This window comes from Miniopterus schreibersii (genome assembly GCF_964146895.1).
Source record: "Miniopterus schreibersii genome assembly, chromosome: 8".
Lineage (NCBI taxonomy): Eukaryota > Metazoa > Chordata > Mammalia > Chiroptera > Miniopteridae > Miniopterus > Miniopterus schreibersii.
The window spans coordinates 48,265,973-48,289,663 of record NC_138109.1 but is presented as its reverse complement, the minus strand read 5'-3'; the positions used below and the strand labels follow the sequence as shown (position 1 = coordinate 48,289,663).

Genomic DNA, 23,691 nt, shown 5'->3' with positions numbered 1-23,691 from the left:
AGCTACTGCCATAGAATGAGGGACACGGGGCACTGCAAAAGTCTCCCTCAGAGAAAAATACAGTGTGGCAGGAGAGAAAGGAAGTTTTCAGAAGTTTCTCATTAAGTAAAGTCTACAACAAGTAGAGTTGGCCCTCCATTGACCAGAAAATAAATAAATTGTGTTGTTCCCTGAAGCATTCTGATAATCAAGGGCTCCTTTTTACTTAAAACTGGAACTTCTGTATCCCAAGGCGGGAAAGACAGTCTTATTACAATTTCAACATTTGTATCTGTTTATTTTTCTTGGAGTGGACATTTCTAGCCATCATTAGCTCAAAACAACTAACACACATAGAACTAAAAACCACATAAGGAGTAACAAGAGAATGACAACAGTAACAGTTTCAGCAATGGAAGTGGCACCTGGTCATTGCTGTGGATATGGGTACTGGTGCATTGAAATGACAGAAGAGAGCAGGAAAGAGGATTTTGCCCGAGATGGCCCACAATTATGAAAACTAATCATGAGACTCAGCCCTGGTAAAGACTAGCAAAGTGCTCTTGAGGTGAAATGCACCCTTACTTCCCGCTTCCAGAACATTCTGTAAGTTAAGCCTGGCTTTTGTCTTTTGAATAATTTGCAAGGATGTTTTCCGCCTCTCAGCAGATCAACCCTCTAATATTTAATGAGGAATAAGTATGTTATGAACAGTCATCTCGAGCCTGGAACAAGAAACTCTATTTCTCTGCTTTCATTCCCTCCTACTGTCCCTGTTTCCTCATCTTGTCTCCACTTAAACAGAGTCATTGAAAAAAAAAAAATCAAAATTACTTATGTTTTCAATCTATGGCCAAGATCATCCTTGTGATACTTTTTGAGTAATTCTGATATAATATATTGTATTTGGCACTGAAATCAATTGGTGACTAGTCTACATAAATGCTATCCTATACAAATATTAGCAAGGGGGAGCAATATATCAGAGCAATCAACAGGTTACGGATCATCTGCTAAGGAGATATCAGAATGGGTAAGCGATGGACAAATGGGGTGGTCATGGGAATCACATGGGACAGCATATGTGAAAGGACTCTAAACGACAGAGCACTTTGGACATTAAGATCATTATTACTGTTGTTATTATGGCATAACAACTGATCTACTCTGGGGGAAATAAACCCCAAGAAGGCAAAAGTTCTGGCCAGATTTAATACAAGGAATCATTTCCTCTCCATGTCTGACAGTTGGCACTTGGCAATGATAATGTAATGTATGGAGAGACACGCCTTGGGCCTATAAAATAGAAATTCGAATATACAAATATATATTATGAAGTATGGTAAGCTACAAATTGATGTAAAAATATGCTTTGCTTTCCCTGCTTTGTGAGTTTAAAAAGCATGTAATTTTGTGTTGTTGAAAGTTGAAGCAAAGTTAGTAAACCCTTTTGGTTTTGTTAAAGAAATGTTTTCACAGTATATGTTATTACAGTGCTGAATTCTTACATGTTAAATAGCCATCTGAAATATTTAGGACTTAACCAAAAATGACTAAACATTAATATAGATCATTCTAGTAGCATGTTTAGTTATATTGTTTGGGGTAGTAAGAATGGAGTGGTGGGAATGGAAATTCATCAAGATTTGCTACTTGGTCCATTTTGAATTGTTTGAGATAGTGAAGTCATCCTACGGGTAGGAAGTACTGTAGGAAGATGGTCAATCAGAAGAGATGCCTTTCCTGCCCTCAGCCTAACTAGTAACTGTGGTAAAATACTTGTACTCAGATAGCATTTCTTGGGTCAGTGTTTGACAATCAAACATTCTTCAAGATGGTGGAGCTGCTCATGTTCAAGAGACCACAGAGTCAATAACCTCACCTCATGAGGATGAATCCCGTGGCTTTTGGAAGCTATTCACTGTTCAAGAATTCTGGGAAGCTATTTGAAGGATAATCTTCTCATTTCTTAGGTCACTGCTGTTATATTACTGGCCTTCATTGCAATTCCAGTTAAATTTTAAAGTGCAACATGTAATGGTTGAACCTTTAGAAATAATGTAATGAGAATAACCACCCTGCACGGAGTCCCAAGTTAAAATTTCTGGCAGAGTCATCATCCATATCTGAGAATGTACAGAGTCTCGGTCATCATTGTTGTCTTTATCATCACCATCATCATCATAGCATCTTTAGCATCACAGTTGCAGTACGTGATCATGTCAAGTGGTGTGGCAAGATCAGAAAAACCAGTATCAAGACACTGTCCAGTTTGGGTGTGTAAATATTATCCTGTGTTCCTTGGCCCATTTAGCAAATACTTTCTTTTCAGTGATGAACCTATGGCCTCCATATGGGGCATGTTCATGAAGAAAATATTCATCACACTCATCTTTTCCTTGTTCGTAGTAATGGTAGGGGACTTTTCTATACCCTTCTGTCCTAGAAAAGAAAAAAAAAAAGGAGAGAAAGATTGAGATGAGGAATGGAGCATTCATTTACAAGAACCCATTATGTGCTCCGTCACTGCATTTACTTACAAACCTATGCATGATTCTAGTCCATGAACTCAGTTAAAACTATTATGTATAAAAGCTTTTAGGAAGATGTACCAGGCCCTTAGTGCTTTAATAAATCAAATAAAATTTATATATCACACCAATTTCATTTAAACATATAGCTATCCTTTGAAGGAGGAAATGGCACGTAATGGAGGCAAACTTTCCACAGCCTGATGCTCTTACTGAGCTTGAAGAAGCTTTGTGATTTTTCAGAGTAAGATATTTGGTTCATCTGTGCCCCAATATGCTTATAGTTAGGGTAGAAATACTTGACTATGAAGATTGTGGCTTCATTACCATTTTGAAAATATGATTAAAATGCTCTCTGAGTTATAGTGTACCAACTGTTGGTAGGGAAATATATTTCATTACCTTGATGAAGCATGGAAGGTTTTTTAATTTATTATCTAATTAGAAACTATCCCACCAGTGGGGATATATGTGGATAAAGACACCCATTTTAAATGAGGATCTGGCAAATTACTCACTTATTTCCAGAAATTCTTGTTGAGTTACCAGCTTCTCTGAGGCTCTAGGACATTTTGTCTTTCATGATCAAATATAAGCTTTGAGCAGATGGCCATCTATCAGGTCCTTAGCATAGCAGAGATGACAAACTTGCTTTGTAAATTAAATAACCACTAAAGTTGTTCTGTATTTCTAAGCCACACGGCCCCGATATGCCACTGATTAAGAGAAGAATGTATCTTCTGACATTTGACATTAGGCTATGGTAAATATTTTTCTTTTTATCACTCCTAAAAGTCACAACTTGATGCACTGACAATGAAATGTCATGTCAGCAAAGAACACCAGGAAATAATTGTTGCTTTATCTGTTTCTTAGATTTATGGTATTAAAATAAATTGTGATATTTTGACAAGATATCAGAATTAGAGATGCATAAAAATAATTTCCTGTGATCTTACTTGCAGTAGGTGTCATTTATCATCCCGTAGACGTGAATGCCATAACAGGCATCCATAGCCAGAATGAAGGTAAACCACCCAGTGCTGAGATAAGAGCCAGACTGGACTCTGTGGGGGGAACAAAAACAACACACAAAACAAAACAACACAGAAAACATACACAGAACAACAATAAAGTGTGGTGAGAAACAAGCCACTTTCTGTGAAAAACGTAGCACTTGTTATCAGGAAAAAGCATCAGGAAACTTGACAAGCTGTCAAAGATTCACACTCATTTTGAATTATCTCTGAATAATTTATGGGCATGCTTTCACTCTTACTACCTTGAGCCTAGAAGCTATGTTGCATGGCAGAGAAGCCATATGGCAAATATCTGAAGTCAAATAATCTTGCTCCCTTCGGCGAAAAATAATTTGTTTGATTTTCCGTAAGACACAAATTAGTGCCGTATATCAGAAGACAGGTTTTCTGCAAGTTGCTTGGAGCCCTGATGGGAACTGAGTGATAATAGTGCTATCTGCTATCCTGGACATATCACCTTCTCTCAGGCTTGTTGGGTTTCTAAGTGTAAATTGGATGCATTGTAAGAGAATGACTTGGTCTATGAAAGCATCTGAAAAGTTTTCCTTCTCTGCTTTCCAGGCATCGTGAGACAAGACTTTTCCTTTGTAAGACCTGTCTTATCAATTCCTTCAACACGTTTTTATTGAACACCTACAATGTGCCTACCCATCACTGTTGTAGATGCTGAGGACACAGCAGTTATCAAAACAACCAAAGCTTTTGTCTTCATGGAGACCAGAGGATTGGATTTGGAGATGACTTTGTTATAAAGGCTGGCCATTGAAGGCTTTTTTTGATAATGGAAACAAAGATTTGAAAAGGGGAGAGGGAGGTTAGGGAAATGGAAGGAAGCCATGTGGACTATATTGGGAAAGACAAGCTCACTTGTGTAGTCTTGTGACCACATCTTGGTCACGTAAGAATGGGCTGTGGGCCTGGAACACTTCCTTACTAAAAGATAAGGAATTCTCACAGCCCGTGCTGGACTTTCCACCTTGTGTGGGACTATCTTACCCTGTTTCAGACTTAAATTTTTTTTCAATTATAGGTGACTCAATATATTGGTTTCAGTTGTACAGCATAGTGATTAGACATTCATATAGCTTACAAGGTTATCCTCCCAATAAATCTAATACCCACCTGGCACGCACGTTGCATAGATATTACAATATTATTGACTATATTCCCTATGCTGTAGTTTACATCCTTGTGACTATTTTGTAACTGCCAATTTGTACTTCTTGCCTTCACCTTTTTTACCCAGTCTCCCAACTCCTCTCCTGTCTGGCAATCATCAGTTTGTTCTCTGTATCTATAAGTTTGTTTCTGTTTGGTTTGCTCATTTATTTTGTTTTTTAGATTCCACATATGAGTGAAATCATATGACATTTGTCTTTCTCTCTTTGACTTATTTCACTAGCTTAATGTGCACTTCTTTATTCTGTTTAAGTGTGTGTGTATCATACGGCACCTGGACAACCTCACTGCTATATCTGTTCCCTAAAAAAAGGGGACGGGTCCTTCATTGTGTGGCACAAAAGGGTTGCATGCAGGCCAATGGCCCTGCATTAGCCGCTGGGAAGGACCTACTGGCCATGGGGAACCAATGCCCACTAACGCTGATCTTGTTCTGTTTCTTCTCTATGTGAGTACAGTGCTGTTCCATCTACTGTTTGCGTTGTGTTTTACTTGGCAACTCTGATTCCAAGAAGCAGTGGGCAGAAGGGTTGGACTTATCATGGTGATAAGTGACAGATGTCACTTGCTCAACGGACAATATAAAAGTATTTCAGGAAAAGAAAATGCTAAGGGCAAAATCGTAAATATGTAAGTGTGCTTGGTATGTTTAAGGAAGAGACGGGAAGAGTAATAGCTGAAGGGGGAGATGTAGTGCTGATGGGGGAGGGTGGTGCCTGCCAAGTTCCAAATGGTTCAAGGGAAGTTTGATGACAGGTGGGATCTCCACCCTTGTCTTTTGCCAAGGTGACCCAATTCACCCAAAACAGATGACTGCCGATCTGCCTAAGTCTCTCCCCATAGGGGCATTTGGCTCACCCCAGGTTGTTTGGCATCAGTGTAGCACCACTTCTAAAAAAGACTAAATTTCTTACATCTAGACTTTGAATACTGGAGCACAGCCAGCTCTTCTGCTGAGAACCACTCTCCGGGTACAGCACTCCAGCCAGTAGTTGCTCCCACTGTAGTCCAATATTGCTGATGCATTGCTCCGGCACCCAGCCTTCAGCATGCTGTAATTATGACCCTGAATCCTTTGACTCTCTCTTTTTTTTTTTTTTTTTTTTTTAAACAGGCACTGCTTACTATCAAATTACAGCATACAAGCATTTCAGGAACAACACAAACTCAGAGTGGGGGTTGATAACTGGATATTTTAACCTCTATTTTCATTGACTTTGGGTGATTGGCAAGGAGAGATTAACCCAGCCCATATACATATGCATCTATAGCCACTACCTCTGCTTGCTTATCACTGAATTTGAAGTGCCACAATATATGTACTTTCCTTTGTGTCTTCTGGCATGTCTTCTACAAGGAAAATATTCCAGAAACAAGATTGCAATGAATTACATGCACTTTCCTTTGTCACGGGAACAGTGGCAGCAACATGGGCGAGGACTGGGTGCCAAGCAGGTGGGAAGATGTGCCGCAGGGAGGTGAGATACCCGTAAGGGCAGCTTCGCTTTCACAGCGGGACCTGCAGTCAATCCTGCATCTGGCGTCTGAGGAGCAGCAAGGATGGGACCTGCTTAAAGCACCATCTGCTTAAAAGTCCTTACTTGAAAATTGGGAGAGATCAGAAGAGGAAAGAGTCTTGACAAAGAGCTCTCAAACTGAATCCAGAAATTTTGTCCATGTACTACATTTTTGTGGTTGTTACTCCTACTGAATTGTATAACCCTTTTTCCTCTTGCCTTCTCGTGCGAGCTTGTTCTGCTTTTCCATTCTCTCTGTCCTTCATTACCTGGTTGACCAAGCACTGATAGAGATCACTAAAAATTATAGCATTTGTTTGTACATGAGAAAAACCAGGTCTCACCTATTTATGCATTTATTTATTTTTTTTCAAGGAACCTTTATTGAGACCCTATTATGTGCCACTGACTATGCTAGAAACTGGCGATGGATATTTTCTTAAAGAGCACATGATCCGGTGGGGGAGACACATGTCTTAAAACAATTGATCACAATACAGTGCAACAAAGCACAAGCCCGCGTGTTTCTCCTGAGTGTGTACCGGTGCAGTACAGGAGTCGGTATCCAGTGCAGTACAGAATTGAGAGTGAGGGTGCCTGCTTTCACTTTCCACCTCTGCCATTTCTGGAATGAGAGGCTTTGGACAGCTTATTTAGCCTCTTTGGGTCATCTTAGTTTCCTTGTCTTGAAAATGAGGTGGTTGAACTGTCATATCTAAGGTTTCTTCCAATTTTGAAATCAAATGAATCTGTGATTGTCACCCTCAATAGTCCATTTGTTTTAACCTTTAAGCATTTGATGGTATCATGCTCCAAACATGTTGGATGTATAATTAACAAAAACATCAGTCAGTCAGATCACATTTAATGCCCACTTCTGTGATGGACATGCCACTAAATATCCGGGGTGTATATTTTTATATAAAGTTTTTGCCTTGCAATGGCAGTAGTCATCGTCACTAAACTTTTGGAGGGAGGAGCTCTGTGTTCACCTCCTTCGCACTTCTGCTCATGGAAGGTGCCTTCGTGGCTGTTCAACAGCAATGACAGGACTGAACCATAGTATTGAGGGTAAAGCTTACTTTGAGTGAGAGATAAAATAAATTTAAGTTAGAAAAAATTGGTTTTATTCTTATGTGTGTTATTTTCTTCTAGGAGTTGCTAACTGTCAAGGACCAAGATAACATTATAAAGAGGGGATCTCCTGTGTGGCATATGGCCCACTACTTTGCAAAACCGCCTCTCCTGGCTCATTCTGGTCCACCCCACATAGTCATTTCTGATAGTGCGACAGTGAATTTTCAGAGCAGAACCTTAGAGTACAACTGTTAATTTCTGATACTTGTTTATGTTTAAGCCTAATATGACTTCTTTTGTTCCTGGGTAGACAGATCATAATAATTAGCCCCAAAGCTCTTTAAGCGAGCTGTGTTTCAGCCTGGGAAGCTCATAGTGCCCAAGTGCCCTGTCCTACAAACAGCACTTAATTAGACAGTTGCATCATCTTTCCCTGGTGCCTCTGATATATTTGGGATGAGAAATTGTGTGAGGTTTCCTACTCACAGTACATGCTAGGGCTATCAAGTGGTTTTTCTGAAATTATTCGGAGCCAATGTCCACATAATGATGCTTGCGGTGGAATAATGGCAACTGCTAGGTTAATTCAGGAATTCTTCCAAGTGCGTGCCCTGGTGACCTGGGCTCCTAAGGGGACTAACTCACTGGCCTGGGTGGTGAAGGCTCTGGGAATTATTGTAGCTGAACCGTCCCCAGACTCTCCTGCTGTGTGGGTACACTAGGACCGAGGAAGTATAAATCATACCCAAGCAGACCTTTTGAGGTTCAATAAAAACAAAAAAATGACTCGAGCTGACTTACATGAAATTGTCTGTGCTTTGAAGCTTGGAGAGACCCAGTGATAATTATCAGATGGCTTAAAAAATTCTAAAAGGGTGTCCTCTGGGGCCAAATATTGTCTTGTAATTTGTCACTCATGTACACGGCACTAACTATGTACCAGCTGGCCATCAGCCATAACCCTTTTTATACCTTCCACATTGGGGGATCGATAAAAACCATTATTGTCATCTACAAATAAACAATCAAGAGTCCCACGGGGGTGATAAGAGAATGTAAGTCCTTAATTCAGTACAGTAGGAAAGCTTAAATTAATGCAGCAGAATAATGAGCCGTGCAGTTGAAAAAATAAAGGCAGGAGTGTGAGAGGAAGCCATCAATCATTTATTTCCACCGGCCAAGTTTTGCATCCCACTGCTCCTCGGTAATCAAGATACTTACCACTTGGAAACTACTTAAATTTACTTGCTCATCTCTTGGAAAAATGATGCTGTCAACACCTTGATGTAGCACATGCTTGAAGGCATAACATTTAAAATATCATCTTTCATCCAGTTTATTAACAATAAAATATAAGCCACCTTGCCCCTTGATGTTTACCCCTGTTCCTTGATGTTTAAAGGCCATCACATGTCCACAGGGATTTGTTGTCTGTCAAGCTATCCTATTTACACAAATTTCAACATTTTTTGGCTGTTAGCATCTTTCATTTGCCTGCACTGCTGCTTCTGAGCATGCTCCCTCCTCTTATGATTTCTAGAAATATATTGTGAGGCATTTTTCATCTATTTCCTGGTAAGGGGGAACTTTTCCCTTTTGGATAATTTTAGGGGAGGAACTGAGAAAAGTGAAATGGTTACTCTTCAAGAGAAAACTGGATTACATAGATAGTGCCTATCTATTCACAGGATGCTGTTCTAATTATTGAACACCATTAGCTCAATGACTTGGGTTCAGAACTCAAGAAGGTTACACTTTGATGGGCAAAATAATAGCACTTTCTTTACATTGGGGTTTGTCAATCTCAGCACTATCGACACTTTTGATGAAATAATTCTCTGTTGTGGCGGAGTGTCCTGTGTAGTAAGTTCTCTTTCACATTTCACCGGATTCCCCTGTTCCAAGCTCACCTGTGTCCTTAGAGGGCAGTAGATTTCTTGATTCCTCAGTGCCTACTCTTGGCTTGGGGTGGTTTGCCTTGAGGATGTCCCTAACTCTAAAAGTACAGGTTCTCCTTATCTACAGTTCCCACTTGGCCTAGACCCAAAGGGCAAGTCCTGACCTGTGATGGAGAAAAAGGAAAAGTGTCAGGTAGAAACAAGAATGAGGAGTCCAGCAGACTCAGTTTCTGTGGCTGCCTCCTCTTCATGGAGTGCTTCCTGTGGGGGCCTTTGGCTCTAACTATGCAGTCTAAATTCTACTGTTTCTTATTTGTTTCTTCCATGAATTGATGGAAACAAGGCCTGGAGCACCCTGAGCTAACATTTCAAAGTCATAATAATCATTTATTCAAGCCCCAAAGGGATCAAGACCCTCCCAATAATGGAGGTTTGTTGGACAGCACAATATTGGCAGTTCCTTCTGAAATCTGCTCTACTTAGGAGAAAAAAGGGAATTAAAAAAAAAAGGTTAATCAATATTTCATGTCCTGTTTTAACACTATTGGAACTCATCAATATGCTCCACTGGCAGGATAAATAAAAATGGCAAAGTAAGTTTCCATATACTTTCCTAGGGAGAAGGAATACATGACAGAATATAGATTATTCAATTAAAAACATTTGTTCCTCCATTTGTTTCAAAAGCACATGGATAATGAAAGAATACATTTAAACAAAGAGACTGGGTAAGAAAAACAGCTGATGATTATCAGTAGCACCTTGGGATTCAATCTAGTGCTGTGAACCTGTCTAATGGAAGCAAAGCTCAAAGTGTGGAAACAATTTCAGCTGTCCCCAAGTCATGTATTTTTGTATATCATTTGATTGTTGGGAGGTATGAAAATACTCTGGAGTTTGCCCATTATATTAATACTGTATAACTGTACTATCTACCAATAGGACATGTCCAGCAAATCTTTAAACAGCAACAATTTTCTGCAGATCAGGCAGCAGAATTCTTGATCCAGGCTTGAATCATTTGCAAATGAAATGACTAAAAACATCATACTGTTGATGGTGAGTCTTAAAAGAACGAGCCAACTAAAAGGAATCCAGGCCTGGAAAATAACAAACAAATGGATCCTGGGTAAATGGAGAAAGCAGTAAATCGTAGTGGAAGACTGTAATACCATCCTGAGCAGCTAATGCAAAATGCCTGTGCTAATCAGTAGCTCTTAGACTGTGAATGTAACAAATGGTTTTCCTGCCATAGAATCAACAGGACTCTGACTGTGATGAATGCAACGAAATTGTACATAAGGAGCATAATAAGAAACGACTAAGTCCTTTTCAAAACGTACACTTAAAAATAAAATGGTATGGCCCCCAAAGGTATGATTTATGACTGCTGCAGAAATAGAAGATACCACTCACAAAAATTACTTTGTTCATTCATCTCAGAAATTAAAAGGTTATTTCACTCTTGCCCTTGGGCTCTAAAGCCCCTTCAATTGGAAATGTTAATTTGTGGGATTTTATTCACTTTCTTAAATGAACGATGGGACCTCAGGAATGGCAGGGATGGATGACAGGGATGTTTTGGGGCCACTTCGTTAAGGCAGAACTGGTTCCTTAACCACTCAGTATTGACTGACTTGTATCTCCTCCAAATTCATATATTTAAGCCCTAACCCCCAAAGTGATGGTGTCCAGAGATGCGGCCTTTGGAAGGTAAGTAGCTTTACATGAGGTCGTAAGGGTGGGGCCCTCTTGATGGGATTAGTGTCCTTAGAAGAGAAACAGACACCAGAGCTCTCTCTTCCAACCATGTGATGACACGGCAAGAAGGCTACAAGCCAGGAAGAAAGTGTTCAACAGGAAGCAAACATACTGGCACCCTGATCTCAGACTTTCAGCCCTCAGAACCGTGAGGAAAAAATTTCTGTTGTTAAGCTGCCCAGTTTACAGTATTTTGTTATGGCAGCCTGAGAAGGTTAAGACAATGGTGTCTTTCAAGGCCCTCTCCACATAAACCTAAACTTGCTACTGTGTTTCGTAGGACTTCTGTTCCTGAACTCTCTCATCTAGTCATGTTGGTATATTTGCTGCCCTTAAATACATCTTGTGCATGTCAACCTCTGTCTTTTTACTCTCTTTACTTTACTTGTGTACACTTTCTGTCTTCCTTTAGTACTTTCTCCCATGTTCCCTACAGTTTCTAATCTTAGTAAGCCTCAATTCTTCTTACGCTAATTTATTCAAAAGAAATTTATTGAGTGTATTGTAGGTGTGAGGCATTGTGCCAGGCACTGAAAATAAGAAGTTGCGCCTGATCTGAACTCAGGGTCAAGTGGAGAAGACAGACTCAATGACTATTTTCAAAAATAGGGCTATCAAGGAGGTGATTCCCTGCAAGTGCTATGGGGATATGGGGGGAAGAGCAACAGACACAGCAGGAGGGAGTTGGGGAAAGCAATTCCTTCCCTAATAGGAGGTAAGAGGTGAGCTGTGGATTAAGGCTAAATAAGAACACCAGGAAGGAACGGAAGGAGAGTCCTTCAGGCAGGGGGGATGGCCTGTGCAGTTGTATTGAGGTATGAGAATAATGGGAAAACAGAATAGTTCTCATATGTCCTCAAACATGAGACAGACCTCAAAGCATAATCAGCGTCATTTCCATAATAGATTATCAGTTAGAGACAGGATACATAAATAACACTGATTTGTATTTCTTCCTTACATGATGTTCTGAAATATTAGAGATATCTTGATGTTCTATATAGCTAGTTTTTTCAGCTGATGGAAATTTATGAATCTGGAGGAAAGTATCTAGGGGAAAGTTGAAAGAATTATGTTTTTTCTTTCTCATTAAATTCCTCATTAATTCAGAATTGAGAACAAATGTAAACAAATATGACTAAGAATTGAAACAATTAAAAAATGTGTGATGCTAATGGATGCTCCCAGTAGTGTTCATATGTGTTATAAACTAAGTTACAAGTCATGAGCAAACTCAACTATTCTTCACTTATCACCAAGCCAGCTTTCTCAATACACACCTGGAGGCTCTCAACCTGTTTTATTTAAAAGAGAAACAATTTCTACAAAAACATTTAATTTACTGAGTTTTTGTTTTTTTATTAATGGAAATGAAAACAGATACCATTGCTGCTTTACGGAGCCCTTTGAAATATCTTTCAGGTCTGAAAACACTGAGCTAAATGACTTCTAAAGCAATATCTCTACTTTGAAAAGCTTCTGGTAGAATGGATGACATATGTACCTTAACATCCAATCTCTACCCTAAGAAACTCTGTTGCCTTCCCTGGATCTTCGTTTCTTAAAACAATGGCCCATAAATTTGAAGACAGGAGGTATTATGGACAGCCTATGTGCATTCTAATTTCAGATCATTCAAGCTACCATAGTGGCCCTTGTCTCAGTGACCATAGATTTTCTTTTTTTAAAAAAAAATTATTGGGGTGACATTAGTTAATAAAATTATATATGTTTCAGGCGTACAGTTCTGTAATACACCACCTGTATATTGTATTGTGTGTGCACCACCCCAAGTCAAGTCTCCTTCCATCACCATTTATTTCCCCTTTATCAATGGCCATAGATTTTCTTTCAACTTTCCTATGCTAGATTGTATTGTTCATTCCCTCCCTGGACATGGCTTGCTTGTGGGTGCAGTAACTTTCCTGCCTCATTGACTCAGGGGTTGGCCAAATGACATGCTTTGACTGATGGAACATAAGTAGAAGTGAACATTGTGATACAGGGTTCCCACTTCTTGCACTTCTTTCCTCCACAGTGGGAATGACACATCCCAGGTGGGGTGTGCTCCTTCAGCGTGGGTCCTGAGGTGAGGAAACCCATGAAGCAAATATGAGTCCTGAACTGGAGCCAAGTTCAGCTAAGCCTAGGAAAACTATAGCTGATCACAGATCTGTGAGTTGGAAATCATGTTCTTGTAATTTATTGAGTTTTAGGATAATTTGTTATGCAGAAAAAATGTTGACTAATAATAGTTTCTATTACTAATAATAATTTCTATTACTTATGGAACATTTACATGAACTAGACATTGTACCAAAAAGTCATCTCATTTAATCCTCACAACAACCCCATCCTATATGAAGTTTTAATATCCCCGTTATACAAATGGAGGTCTTGGAGGTATAAAGAACTTGTTCAAGGACAGTTTCACACCAGAGAATTCAGGTTCTTAACTGACTTCTTTCTTGGTGATCATCATTCTCAGTATTGTCCAAGGCACCACATATCTGATAGAGCAGCCATCAGAGGACATCAATTTTTCTTCTGGTCCTACTATTAATCCCCTAGGAAATCTTTTGGGCTACATTATTTTTGATGGCAGAATAAGAGGATTGGCCTAGGTAGGCTCAGGATTTTTTATCACTAATGTTCTGTAATTGCAGTTATAGTAACATAATCCACATGAGAAAGATTATGAATGTACAGCTGTGCTTTTGGCACAGACTGACTATTACTACTTTATAGATTTGATGTTTCTAATTTCAGGATTCAAAACACTTTTTAAAATTTGAGCCACTGTCATGTTCAAATAATAGCTTTGAACCACTGATGTGGATATATGCATTTAGTTTAAAAGAAAGAAAGGGAAAGTTCTGGAATAAAGATTAAGTTCCTGGATCCACCTCATTCCCCAGGCACGGCTTCCTTCCAGCCCTTAGGTTCTATAACCTTTTCATAAATTCTCCTCTTTGGCTTGTGTCAGCTGAAGGAAGTGGAGGTTCCTTGCTACCAAAGATTTGAAGTTGGATTGGTTGACCTCTAAGGTCTTTCCCTACACAATGGGTCTATTAAATACTCTAGGTAAAATTAGGGACTTCGCTTCTAACTAATCTTTGATGCTTATTAACAATCACTATTTGATCTGATCTTAGTTTTATACTTAGGCTTTAAAAACCTCCTTCTTTCTAACTTACCCTTCAACTTATCTTGAAATCATGCCCTTCCTAAATTGACGCAGGCTTCAGTTTTCTGAATGCTAATCACCTTTCTCTACCTAAGGCTCAGGTGCCTGTTCCCCTGCTAACCTGATAAAGGTAATTAATGGAAAGTTTGGGCTTTCTCTTCTAGTTCTCTTATCAGCCATTCCCTCTGCATATACTCGCTTCAATATCGAAGAAGAGAGAAAAAAGAAAAATTTTAATCAGGAATATCTAAGTAGATAAAAGACTTTTTTCCTGGCATTTTACCTTTTCAGAAGAGAAATGAAATGACTCACTTTCCCTTAACTTTTTGATTTAACTGAAACTTGAGTTAAGCCAAGCTCTTTTCCATTAAAAATTGTTTTAGCACAGAATCAGACTCAAAGTTGCTTCCGACAAGAAAATGCTTTCTGAGCCCTTGTTTCTCTTTCAAAATGAAAATTTACACTTAAAGCTAACTTGTAAACAACTAAGTTTTAACAAGGTTTCGAGACAGAGATTTGAGGTGGTTTCACCCCACTGAAGGAGATGGGGTGCCCAAGCTTGTTGCCGAGGTCTCCAGTACCACTGGGATCATCATTAAACCATCCTCAGCCAGAGCCCAAGCAATCGACCACACAGGGAAAGAAAATTTAAAAAACACAAAGCAGCTCTGACCTTCTGTTTAAGAAAGACTAATTTTGCTGCCACTTCCTGCCTATTCGAATCTATTATCGCTTTTCTGACTGAGTTACATGGCTCAATAAGTCCTGAAATAAATTATTTCGAGGGGAATATTTATTTTTAATAGGAAAAGCAAAGCTACACTCCCATTTCCCACATCTATTAAAATTGTTTGTAATCGGCTCACTAACGAAGGATAATTCAATTAGAAAAGATCAACAGCAAAACTGACATAAGGGTCTTCAGCACTGAGAATTTTAGTCTCTGACTTAGAGAGGGAGGCTTCATTTGTCGTTTTTCCAATAGGCTGACAGTCCCTGACTACCTTATGAACGATGCCTTTGCCAAACAATAAGCTATCATCGTCCTATCAAAGCAGGCGCTGATCTGATTCTTCTGCTCCAGCACCAGCACCAGCAAACTTCTAAAAGGCCAGTCCGTCTGCTCCCACAGAACATCTGAAGTCAAATGACCTTGAAACAGTCATAGCTTATGGAGTGCCATCTATTAAATGAGCCTTTGCCCACTAAGGTAGATGCTATTTACTTTTGCCCAGGAATTTCAATCCTAAAAACTCCATCTTTTCTCTCTATTCCTTAGGTGGCATGGGGTTTGAGAAAAGAAAATGCTTCCTTCAAACTCTATCGAGATTTTTCCAATTGAGCTAGTTCCTTGCTTAGGGGAGTGAAGAAATTCTCTCATGGAGGTGGAGCCTTCCCCATAGTATTGCCACACAGCTCAGCTGGAAATCTACGGGGAAAGGACCTGTGCCTTTGCTGCTTACACTAAACCTGTACCTGGGAAGAAGCCCTTCTGTGCACACCATCCCTGTACCAGAACATCTTCGATACCATGACCTCCAGAAACTTGCAGAACCGGAGCATCTCCTCCTCTTTTCACAACAATTTATTCTGCCCACATCAGGAGGAAAACATCAGAAATATAAAAAATGTGGCGAGATTAATTCCAGCTCTTCAGGACCATCTCTCTGATTAGAGAGGAGATAATGGTAATACTTCCCTTTTTCCAACTAGAAGAGAGAACTTTTTTTTCCATGGTGCTCAATAAATGCTTTATTTGCTTAATGTCAAGTCTCTTCCTGATTGCCTTCCTCAGATCGAAGAGCAGCAAATCAAAACTCAGATGCCCAAATCACCCAGCAGCCCCTGACACCCCCACCTCTGCCCCTTCCACCTGCCTCCTGGCCCCTGCTATCTCACAGGGGACTCCGACCAGGACAAGATGTGAAGATGCTCTCAGTGGCTTTGAAGGCAGATGGTGAGAGAGCCTGAGCCAGAGACAGTTTAAGTTTTGCACCTGCCACAGAAGAGACAGCTTTCAGATGTCTCCGGAATTCTTCAAGCTCAGTAATTCTGTTGACCCCGAGTAGCCAAAATGCCATAAAGAGGGGAACCAGGATGCAGAGCTAAGACAATGCATCCTAGAAAATTCATGGAAGAAGTACAGAGTAGAACTTAGAAAACGTCTTTTATTTGAGAACACCTGATTGCAATGTGAGAATGTGGTTACTTGCCATAGATTTTCCTACATTGCAACAGTCACAGAATGTCAGAGATCTCCATGAGCTATGAAAATGAGAAATGGGAAAATGGTTGAGGAGCTCCTCCACCTAGCGTATTTGCCTCCACCAGTAGATGACAACACTCTATGCCCATGTTTCTGACTAAAGGGGCTGCAAAAAGTGGCTAAAAGAGCTACTGAACTCTGACAGCTGTTGGATAGCAGCAGTAGATAAACAAAATTGCTCTTACTTTTGGAGCCCACTTATTGGATCCCCTCCATTCCCCTCCCCTTCCCCCTTACGTCTGCTTAGTCTTAAAGGTCCATAATCATGCCAAGAGGATGAAGAGAGCTACAGACTTACTTTTTGTAGAAATACAATTTTGTGAAAGCCTCACCCCCAAATAAGAAAGTAGGTTGAAGGTAGCTGCCTCATGAACTGGACTAAAGTGGCCCACTCTCCCTAGAGGCGTTGTTTCCAGTCCTCTCTACTCTTTCCCAAGCTCCATTTCCCACCACTGCTACTGATGATGGATTCTAATTTTATTGTCCTGTGGGGTATAGTTTGGGTATTAATACTTATTAAAAATAAAAAATATATATATTTCCTTGGTGATTATAGCGTGATGTGTGCAGCCAGGGTGGAAATTCACTGCTATAAATGGTAGTTAGGTTTGAGGATTCTATTAGAAGCTGGGTTCCACTTTATTATGAATTAAATTAGCTGTTGAGGATTGGCTTGAGAGTCTAACCACTATTTTAAAATTTGTCTCTTTAGGAAAATGTGTCCCAATTTATAAATAGCTGACTTGCACACTGACTGAACACTTGCCAATAAAGAGATGCTGGTTGGCAAAGGTGTCCCATCATACACTGTGGCTGGCACGTAAGTGGATACTCAATTTGTCCAGTTGCATAGTTTTTGGAATGTAGGCTATTGCTAAGTATGAAATTGAAAATGTTTCCCCCTCAAGGAATTTTAAACAGTTTGCCAGTGTTTTCCCATTGATGCTGTAACAGAGAGACTTACTGATAAGTCTAAGGGTATACACATGTCAGGAATACAACCTGAAACACCACTGAAAATCTGGTGAGCCTCACATGCACCCATTGCAGCCATTTACTTCCAGAATCAGTTTGTAACCCCAGATTTATTGAGATACTAGCAACATGTAACACATGGAAGTTTAAGGTGTGCAATATGATGATTACATGTGTATGTTGTGAAATGATTGCCACAGTATGATTAGTTAACATCTCCATCCCTTCACATTATTGCAATTTGTGTGCATGTGTGTGTGTGTGTGTGTGTGTGTTGGTAACATTTAACATCTACTCTCTTAGAAGTTTTAAGTACATAATATAGCATTGCTAATTACAGTCACCATGCTGTGCATTATCTTATAGCTGGGACTGAATCAGGTTTTAATGTCCCTTTTTTAGTTAGTTCACCCATAGCTCAGCCAGAATTCTTATTTCATCAATCAGGATTGACATGTGCTCTGGGCTTTTCATAAATAACAAATCATGGCAAAGGGCTGGCTACATATAGTATGCTAAAGAAAAGAGAACACCCGAAGACGGGGCTCCAAAATAATGGGAAGGCTTGGCTTTGTAATTATTGATGTAGATACATCAACATCAAGAGGCATATTCACTGTTAAATCTCTGAAATCATGAGGTAAAGTATCAATTTAACTAAATTAATTTTAGTCCTTTGAATTTTCACTGCAAAGCACACTCTCAGAAGATTGTGTCATTTGTACTTTCCTGAAGTTGTAAAGCACATACTTAATTGGATCTCATGGCAATTAATGTCTTAGGCGATTCTACAAACACAGGCAAGATTCTTTCCTCCCTGCTTCTGGCTGCCACCCACACCTCTCTTACTACTATGACCTCCAGTTTCACAATCAGCAAAGTCCAAAAAGTGCTATTTGCATACTAGCCTCTTGTAGGAAAGCTTCGTTGGTCTTTATGTCAGCACAAAGCTCTTTCAATTATGTTCAGCCTCAGAAGTGTCATTGTATTTATCAGAAGGCCACTTTCCAGTTTTTAAATGGCTTTGTACCTTTCACTTGAGCAGCCCTGATTATAAGAGCTTTTGCCATTCACCTTGGGCTGGGCCTGGAGCAATCCTGCCATGGCCAGCATGCTGTTAGCAGGGCTACTGTATGTGTTCAGATGGTGCCCATGCCGTGACTTACTGAGAAGCTTTTTAAAACCCAGGCTGCTGATCTGCACATTGTAAAAGAAGAAAAACAAAGTGCTTGGAACTGTGGTGCTGTGAATACTGCTTCCTTCCACTTGTGACTTAGGAATTAATGGTGATATTAGTGCAGCCGAGGGATGTGTCAGAGAGTAGGTGGCACCTGCTCCTGAACTATTTCCTTGGTGGTAGCACCATCGTTCTGCAGGATGGGCGTCACCCTTACCTTTGCTCTCTTCTGCACCCTTCCTGCCCCGTTACTGAGACATGCTAGCTCTTTCTTCTTCTTGTCTCGCACTTCTGTTTCTTTCTTTACATCCCACTGCAGCTTTCAAAGCCTGGGAAGCAAGGTGGCTTCAGGGTAGGCCTCAGATGAGTGCATCCTTCCATTGTGGTGCACCTATGAGTCTATGTTCACCTTTAGCAACAGGGAATGAAGGAGGTGGCTGAGCTGGTAGCAGCAGTGATAGGACCCCTGGCCCATGGAAACATCATCAACACCCAATCATGGCATATTCTTTTAAAATCACAAAAACAGGAAGCAGGGAAGGTGATGAATTTTTCTTTTAAAAGAAAAACACTCAAACATTGCTAAGGAGAAAGATATGTTTTCCTATCTTCCTACCCAATAATTTTCTCTAGTCACAGGTGACTTTATTGTGGAAACAGCCTTTCTGTATTTCTCAGTGAGGTGTTGGAACTGAAAAAGTGCAGGCTGGGTTAGACACAAAATCAATATTCTTTGATTCAGTCTTGGCTCTTCACCCCAGCACTTTTCCCCATCATCTTTTTCAAGAAGGCTTTGCAACAGGAAAATCAGATTTTTCCTCTAATCAAGGGTAAGGAATGATTTTTAGCTTTATGATCATCAAAGAGCTTCAAAGAGCTCAGTGTTGCTTAAAATATTACAGCCATTTAAATCCTGGCTTCATATTGCAACATCCCATCAAAATCTTTTTTTGATTATGTTTTTTTCCTGTTTTATATACTGCTGCAGAAGCAGGAGTATCCAATAAGCATGTTAAACACAGGCGTCCTCGCATTAGTAAGTGAAAGGACCTTTCAATGGATGAATGGATAAATTAACTCCTCCCAAAAATTCACCCAGATAAACACCCTTCCTTGGACAGAAGGGTGGGACCTGGAAGGAAGGGAACCACTTTTCTATTGATAGCTGCTATTTTCCCTTAGCATGCACGTTTCCTTGTTGGCATTCATCACATTACAGAGAATAACCAAGGGATTTGTAATCTTAGCAGTTTCTTTTTGTCCTTAAAGAAATACATTAGGATATGGTGAAAGAATAGTGTCATATGCATCTTGTGTTTCAGACAAAGATACGATTATTTTTATTCTTAACCAAACCCAGCATGTGAAGATACACATAGAAAAAAAATAGTAACTTATTAGCTTATTTAGAAAAAAGCATTTTGAATATTAAGTTGCCTGTAATATGTTAAAAGATGAGACCATTATTACACCTTGAGAGAGTATTGGGAGAAAGGGAGATGAAATTTAAGTTTCAATGCTAAGAAATACAACTAAAAAAAGATTGCCTGGTGGGTGTGGTTCAGTGGTTGAGCATCGACTTAGGACCCAGGAGACTGAGGTTCTATTCCCTGTTGGGGGAGTGCAGGAGGCAGCCGATCAATGACTCTCTCTCATCATTGGTGTTTCTATTTCTCTCTCTCCCTCTCTCCTCCTCTCTCTGAAGTCAATAAAGATATATTAAAAAAAAAAAAAGATTAAAAGACATATATTTAGCAACTAAGAAGTTATTATATATATTTAAAAACCTGGAAAAAAGATTTATTTCTCTCCACTTAATTTACGCCCCATGTTCTAGGAGCACATAGATCACATAAAAACATATGCAGTTATTTAACAAGCACCAAGCAGAGCAAGGTGCCTGCTATGAACCTGGCTCTACACAGCTAAGGGATTTTGCTTTTTTAATGTTGAGTATTCCCTGTATTAGAAAAGAAAGCATGTAAACATCTTTGTGTGTTATTATGCCCAAGTCCTTAGCAGATCCATGAAGCACTTTTTGTGTGTAACAACATGGCAGCTCTCTGAACAAAGAGTTTTGTGTGTTGGGGAGGAATTGATTTGAAGAGTGGCTTTAACATCCCATTTCTCCCCTTACACACTATAAGTGTCCAACCTCATCCCAACACTGCTTCAAAGAAAGTGTTTTAAAAATAGGATCAATACTCCTCAACTCTCTTTTGGAGATTTTAGCCCCACCATTCATCTGGCTCTGTTGCCTCCCTCCCTCCAGGCCTTCATTCTTGTCACCTCACTTTGTTCCCAGGGTCTGGGTCAACATGCTCATGGTGATGTTTGATTCTCCTGTCTGGGATTCCATCATTTCCTGCTCCCCTGACCTGACTTTGACGCTCCCCTGTTCTGCGGTGAACTGGAGTGACAAGAGCAAGGAGTTATTGCTTCTAAGCAGAGTAGACTGTCTGATCCGTTAGCCTTCTGGAGCAAAGAGCAAATATGTTTACGCACAGTGAAGAAATGCAGAGACACTTGCAGCCTCATCAGTAAAGAAAACAGAGCTAACTGGAGCTTCAACTACAAGCTCACTGACAACCAGTTAGCACTGTGTTTGGGTTCATCTCTCTTTTGGCTATTTTATAGAAACAGTTTCAAATTAAGAAAATAAAATCCTACGATAATTCCCATGCTGCACAAATTGTTCCCAGGCCCAGAAAAAATATGAAACATTTCCCCAAATTCATATTACCAATCCAGCATTATACTGATACTGAAACCCAGGAAAAAGCCAAAAGGGGATAGGGAAGAAAAATGACAATACAATCCCATTGATAATTACAGACTCAAAAATCCTGAATTAAAACCCAACCAACCAATCTTAACACTAAATCAAACACCCATACTCATGGCCAAGCAGGTTTTATTCCAAGAGTGCAAGGATGATTTAATATAAGTAAAGCCATTAATATCGCAATTCTGAGACATGTTAGATTGAACCCTAAGACACTGGAATGTTAATAGGTATTATATGAGGGAAGGGTACAGGCAATGCTTGGAAACGGTGGGTTTAACAAGGTTAACTGCATTTTTTTCCTAGTTTTATTGAGATATAACTGACAAAAAACCCTAAGGGGTACAGAATGACTTGACTTACATATAATATGAAATGATTACCGTAATAAGTTTAGCTAATACCCATTATCTCATATGGATACCAATATTTTTTTTCTTTTAATTTTCTTTTGTATTTGTTTCAGGTGTACAGGTTGGTGATTAGACAATCACATACTTTACATAAGGTTCCCCTCAATATTTCCAGTATCCCACCTGGAACCATAAATATTTATTGCAATATTATTGACTATATTCCCTATGATTTACTTACTAATCTATGACTATTTTGTAACTACCAATTTGTGCTTCCTAATCCCTTCACCTCTTTTACCTAGTCCCCCAAACCTCCTCCCCTTTGGCAATCACAAGTTCACTCTCTGTGTCTATAAGTTTGTTTCAATTTTGTTTTTTTTGTTTATTTTGTTCTTTAGATTCCACATATAAGTGAAATCATATGGCATTTGTCTTTCCATGACTGACTCATTTCACTTAGCATAATACCCTCTAGGTCCATCCAGGCAGTGGCAAATGGTAGAATTTTTATTTTATTTTTATGGCTGAGTAATATTCTGTTGTATATATGTATCGCTGCTTTTTTATCCACTTGTCTATTGGTGGGCATTTGGGTTGTTTCCAGGTCTTGGCTACTGTAAATAATGCAATAAACAGTGGGGCACATGCATGCTTTCAAATTAGTGTTTTGGGTTTCTTCCAATATATTCCCAGAAGGTCATAAGGCAGATCCATTTTTAACTTTTTGAGGAAACTCCATACTGTTTTCCATAGTGGCAGCACCAATCTGCATTCCCACCAACAGTGCATGAGAGTTCCCTTTTCATATCCTCAACAGCACTTGTCATTTGTCGATTTATAGATGACAGCTATTCTGACAGGTGTGAGATGATATCTCATTGTGGGCTTAATTTGCATCTCTCTGGTAACTAATGATGTTGAGCATCTTTTCATATGTCTATTGGCCATCTCTATGTCTTCTTTGGAGAAGTGTCTATTCAGGTCCTTGGCTAAAAAAGTGTTTTTTTCTTGTGATGAGAACTGTTAAGATGTAATACACATACACGCACATTTTTCATTTTTAATTTACACTGAATTTCTTGACTGCCAAACTTCTCATCTTTCATATGATAATGAATCTATAAGAAGAGCATATGCTATGCAAAATTCCTCTAAGTTATTTGACCGGAGGGTAATTTCCTCCTTTAGCTGATTTTTTTGTTTTTGTGGACCAACTTGTATAAAAAGTGTTCTCTGGAAACATTTTTGATTTTTGATAGATATTATATTAATTTCATTCATTGTATCAGATATTCAAAGAAGAAAGATAATATCATTTCTTCAACAGATGCCAGGAAGAATTTGATGAAATTCAATATTCAATCCAAGTAAAATTGTTTTAATCCATGACTAATGGGCTATCTACTTAACATAATAAACAACACCTCTCTCAAACGAAGGGCCATAATTATAAATAATGCTAAAATGCTAGAAACATGTGTCATTCAAGTCAGGAACAAGAAGAATGTGTATGCTGTTATCTTTTTTCTTTATTGTTGTGGAAATTTTTGTGAGTGGAATGGACATGAAATGTTAATAATGAAAATAAATAGAGATCTTGTATCAACATGAAATAACTGTTTAAAAGTTGTAGAAGGAAGCAAAAAACTGTAGGAATAAGAGAGTTAAAGAAAATGAGAATTTAATATATATTAAAAATAGTAGTCTTCTTTTTTAACCAGAACGAACAGTTAGAAAATATAATATACCAAAAAAAACAAAAACAAAACATCCTCTAACTCATAACAGCAAAAATATAAAAAATACTAAGGAATAATCTTAATAAAAATTTGTGTCAGGACTAAACTACCAATTTTACTGACTGAGAAGACTGAGGGATGCAAATGTGTCCATTCTCGCCAAATTAGTAAATTCGAATTTTGATCAAAATTCCATTGCTACAGAAATAATCGCAGAGGCAAAT

General features: G+C 39.1%; 1 protein-coding gene across 5 annotated transcripts in view; it reads right to left on the bottom strand.

The window, feature by feature from the left end:
• Window positions 1-256: 256 nt before the first annotated feature.
• The window catches only part of ST6GALNAC3 (ST6 N-acetylgalactosaminide alpha-2,6-sialyltransferase 3), a 457,852-nt gene continuing 434,417 nt past the window's right edge, over window positions 257-23,691 (bottom strand). For 4 of the 5 annotated variants that reach the window (XM_081144626.1, XM_081144623.1, XM_081144624.1 and 1 more), the window contains 2 exons: window positions 3,470-3,577; window positions 257-2,421 (listed from right to left, as the gene is read on the bottom strand). In XM_081144626.1, coding sequence (XP_081000752.1) covers window positions 2,235-2,421; window positions 3,470-3,577 — 295 coding nt within the window. In that variant the 3' untranslated portion in view covers window positions 257-2,234. The remainder of the gene's footprint in view (window positions 2,422-3,469; window positions 3,578-23,691) is intronic. The other variant, XM_081144627.1, reaches the window with a different exon arrangement.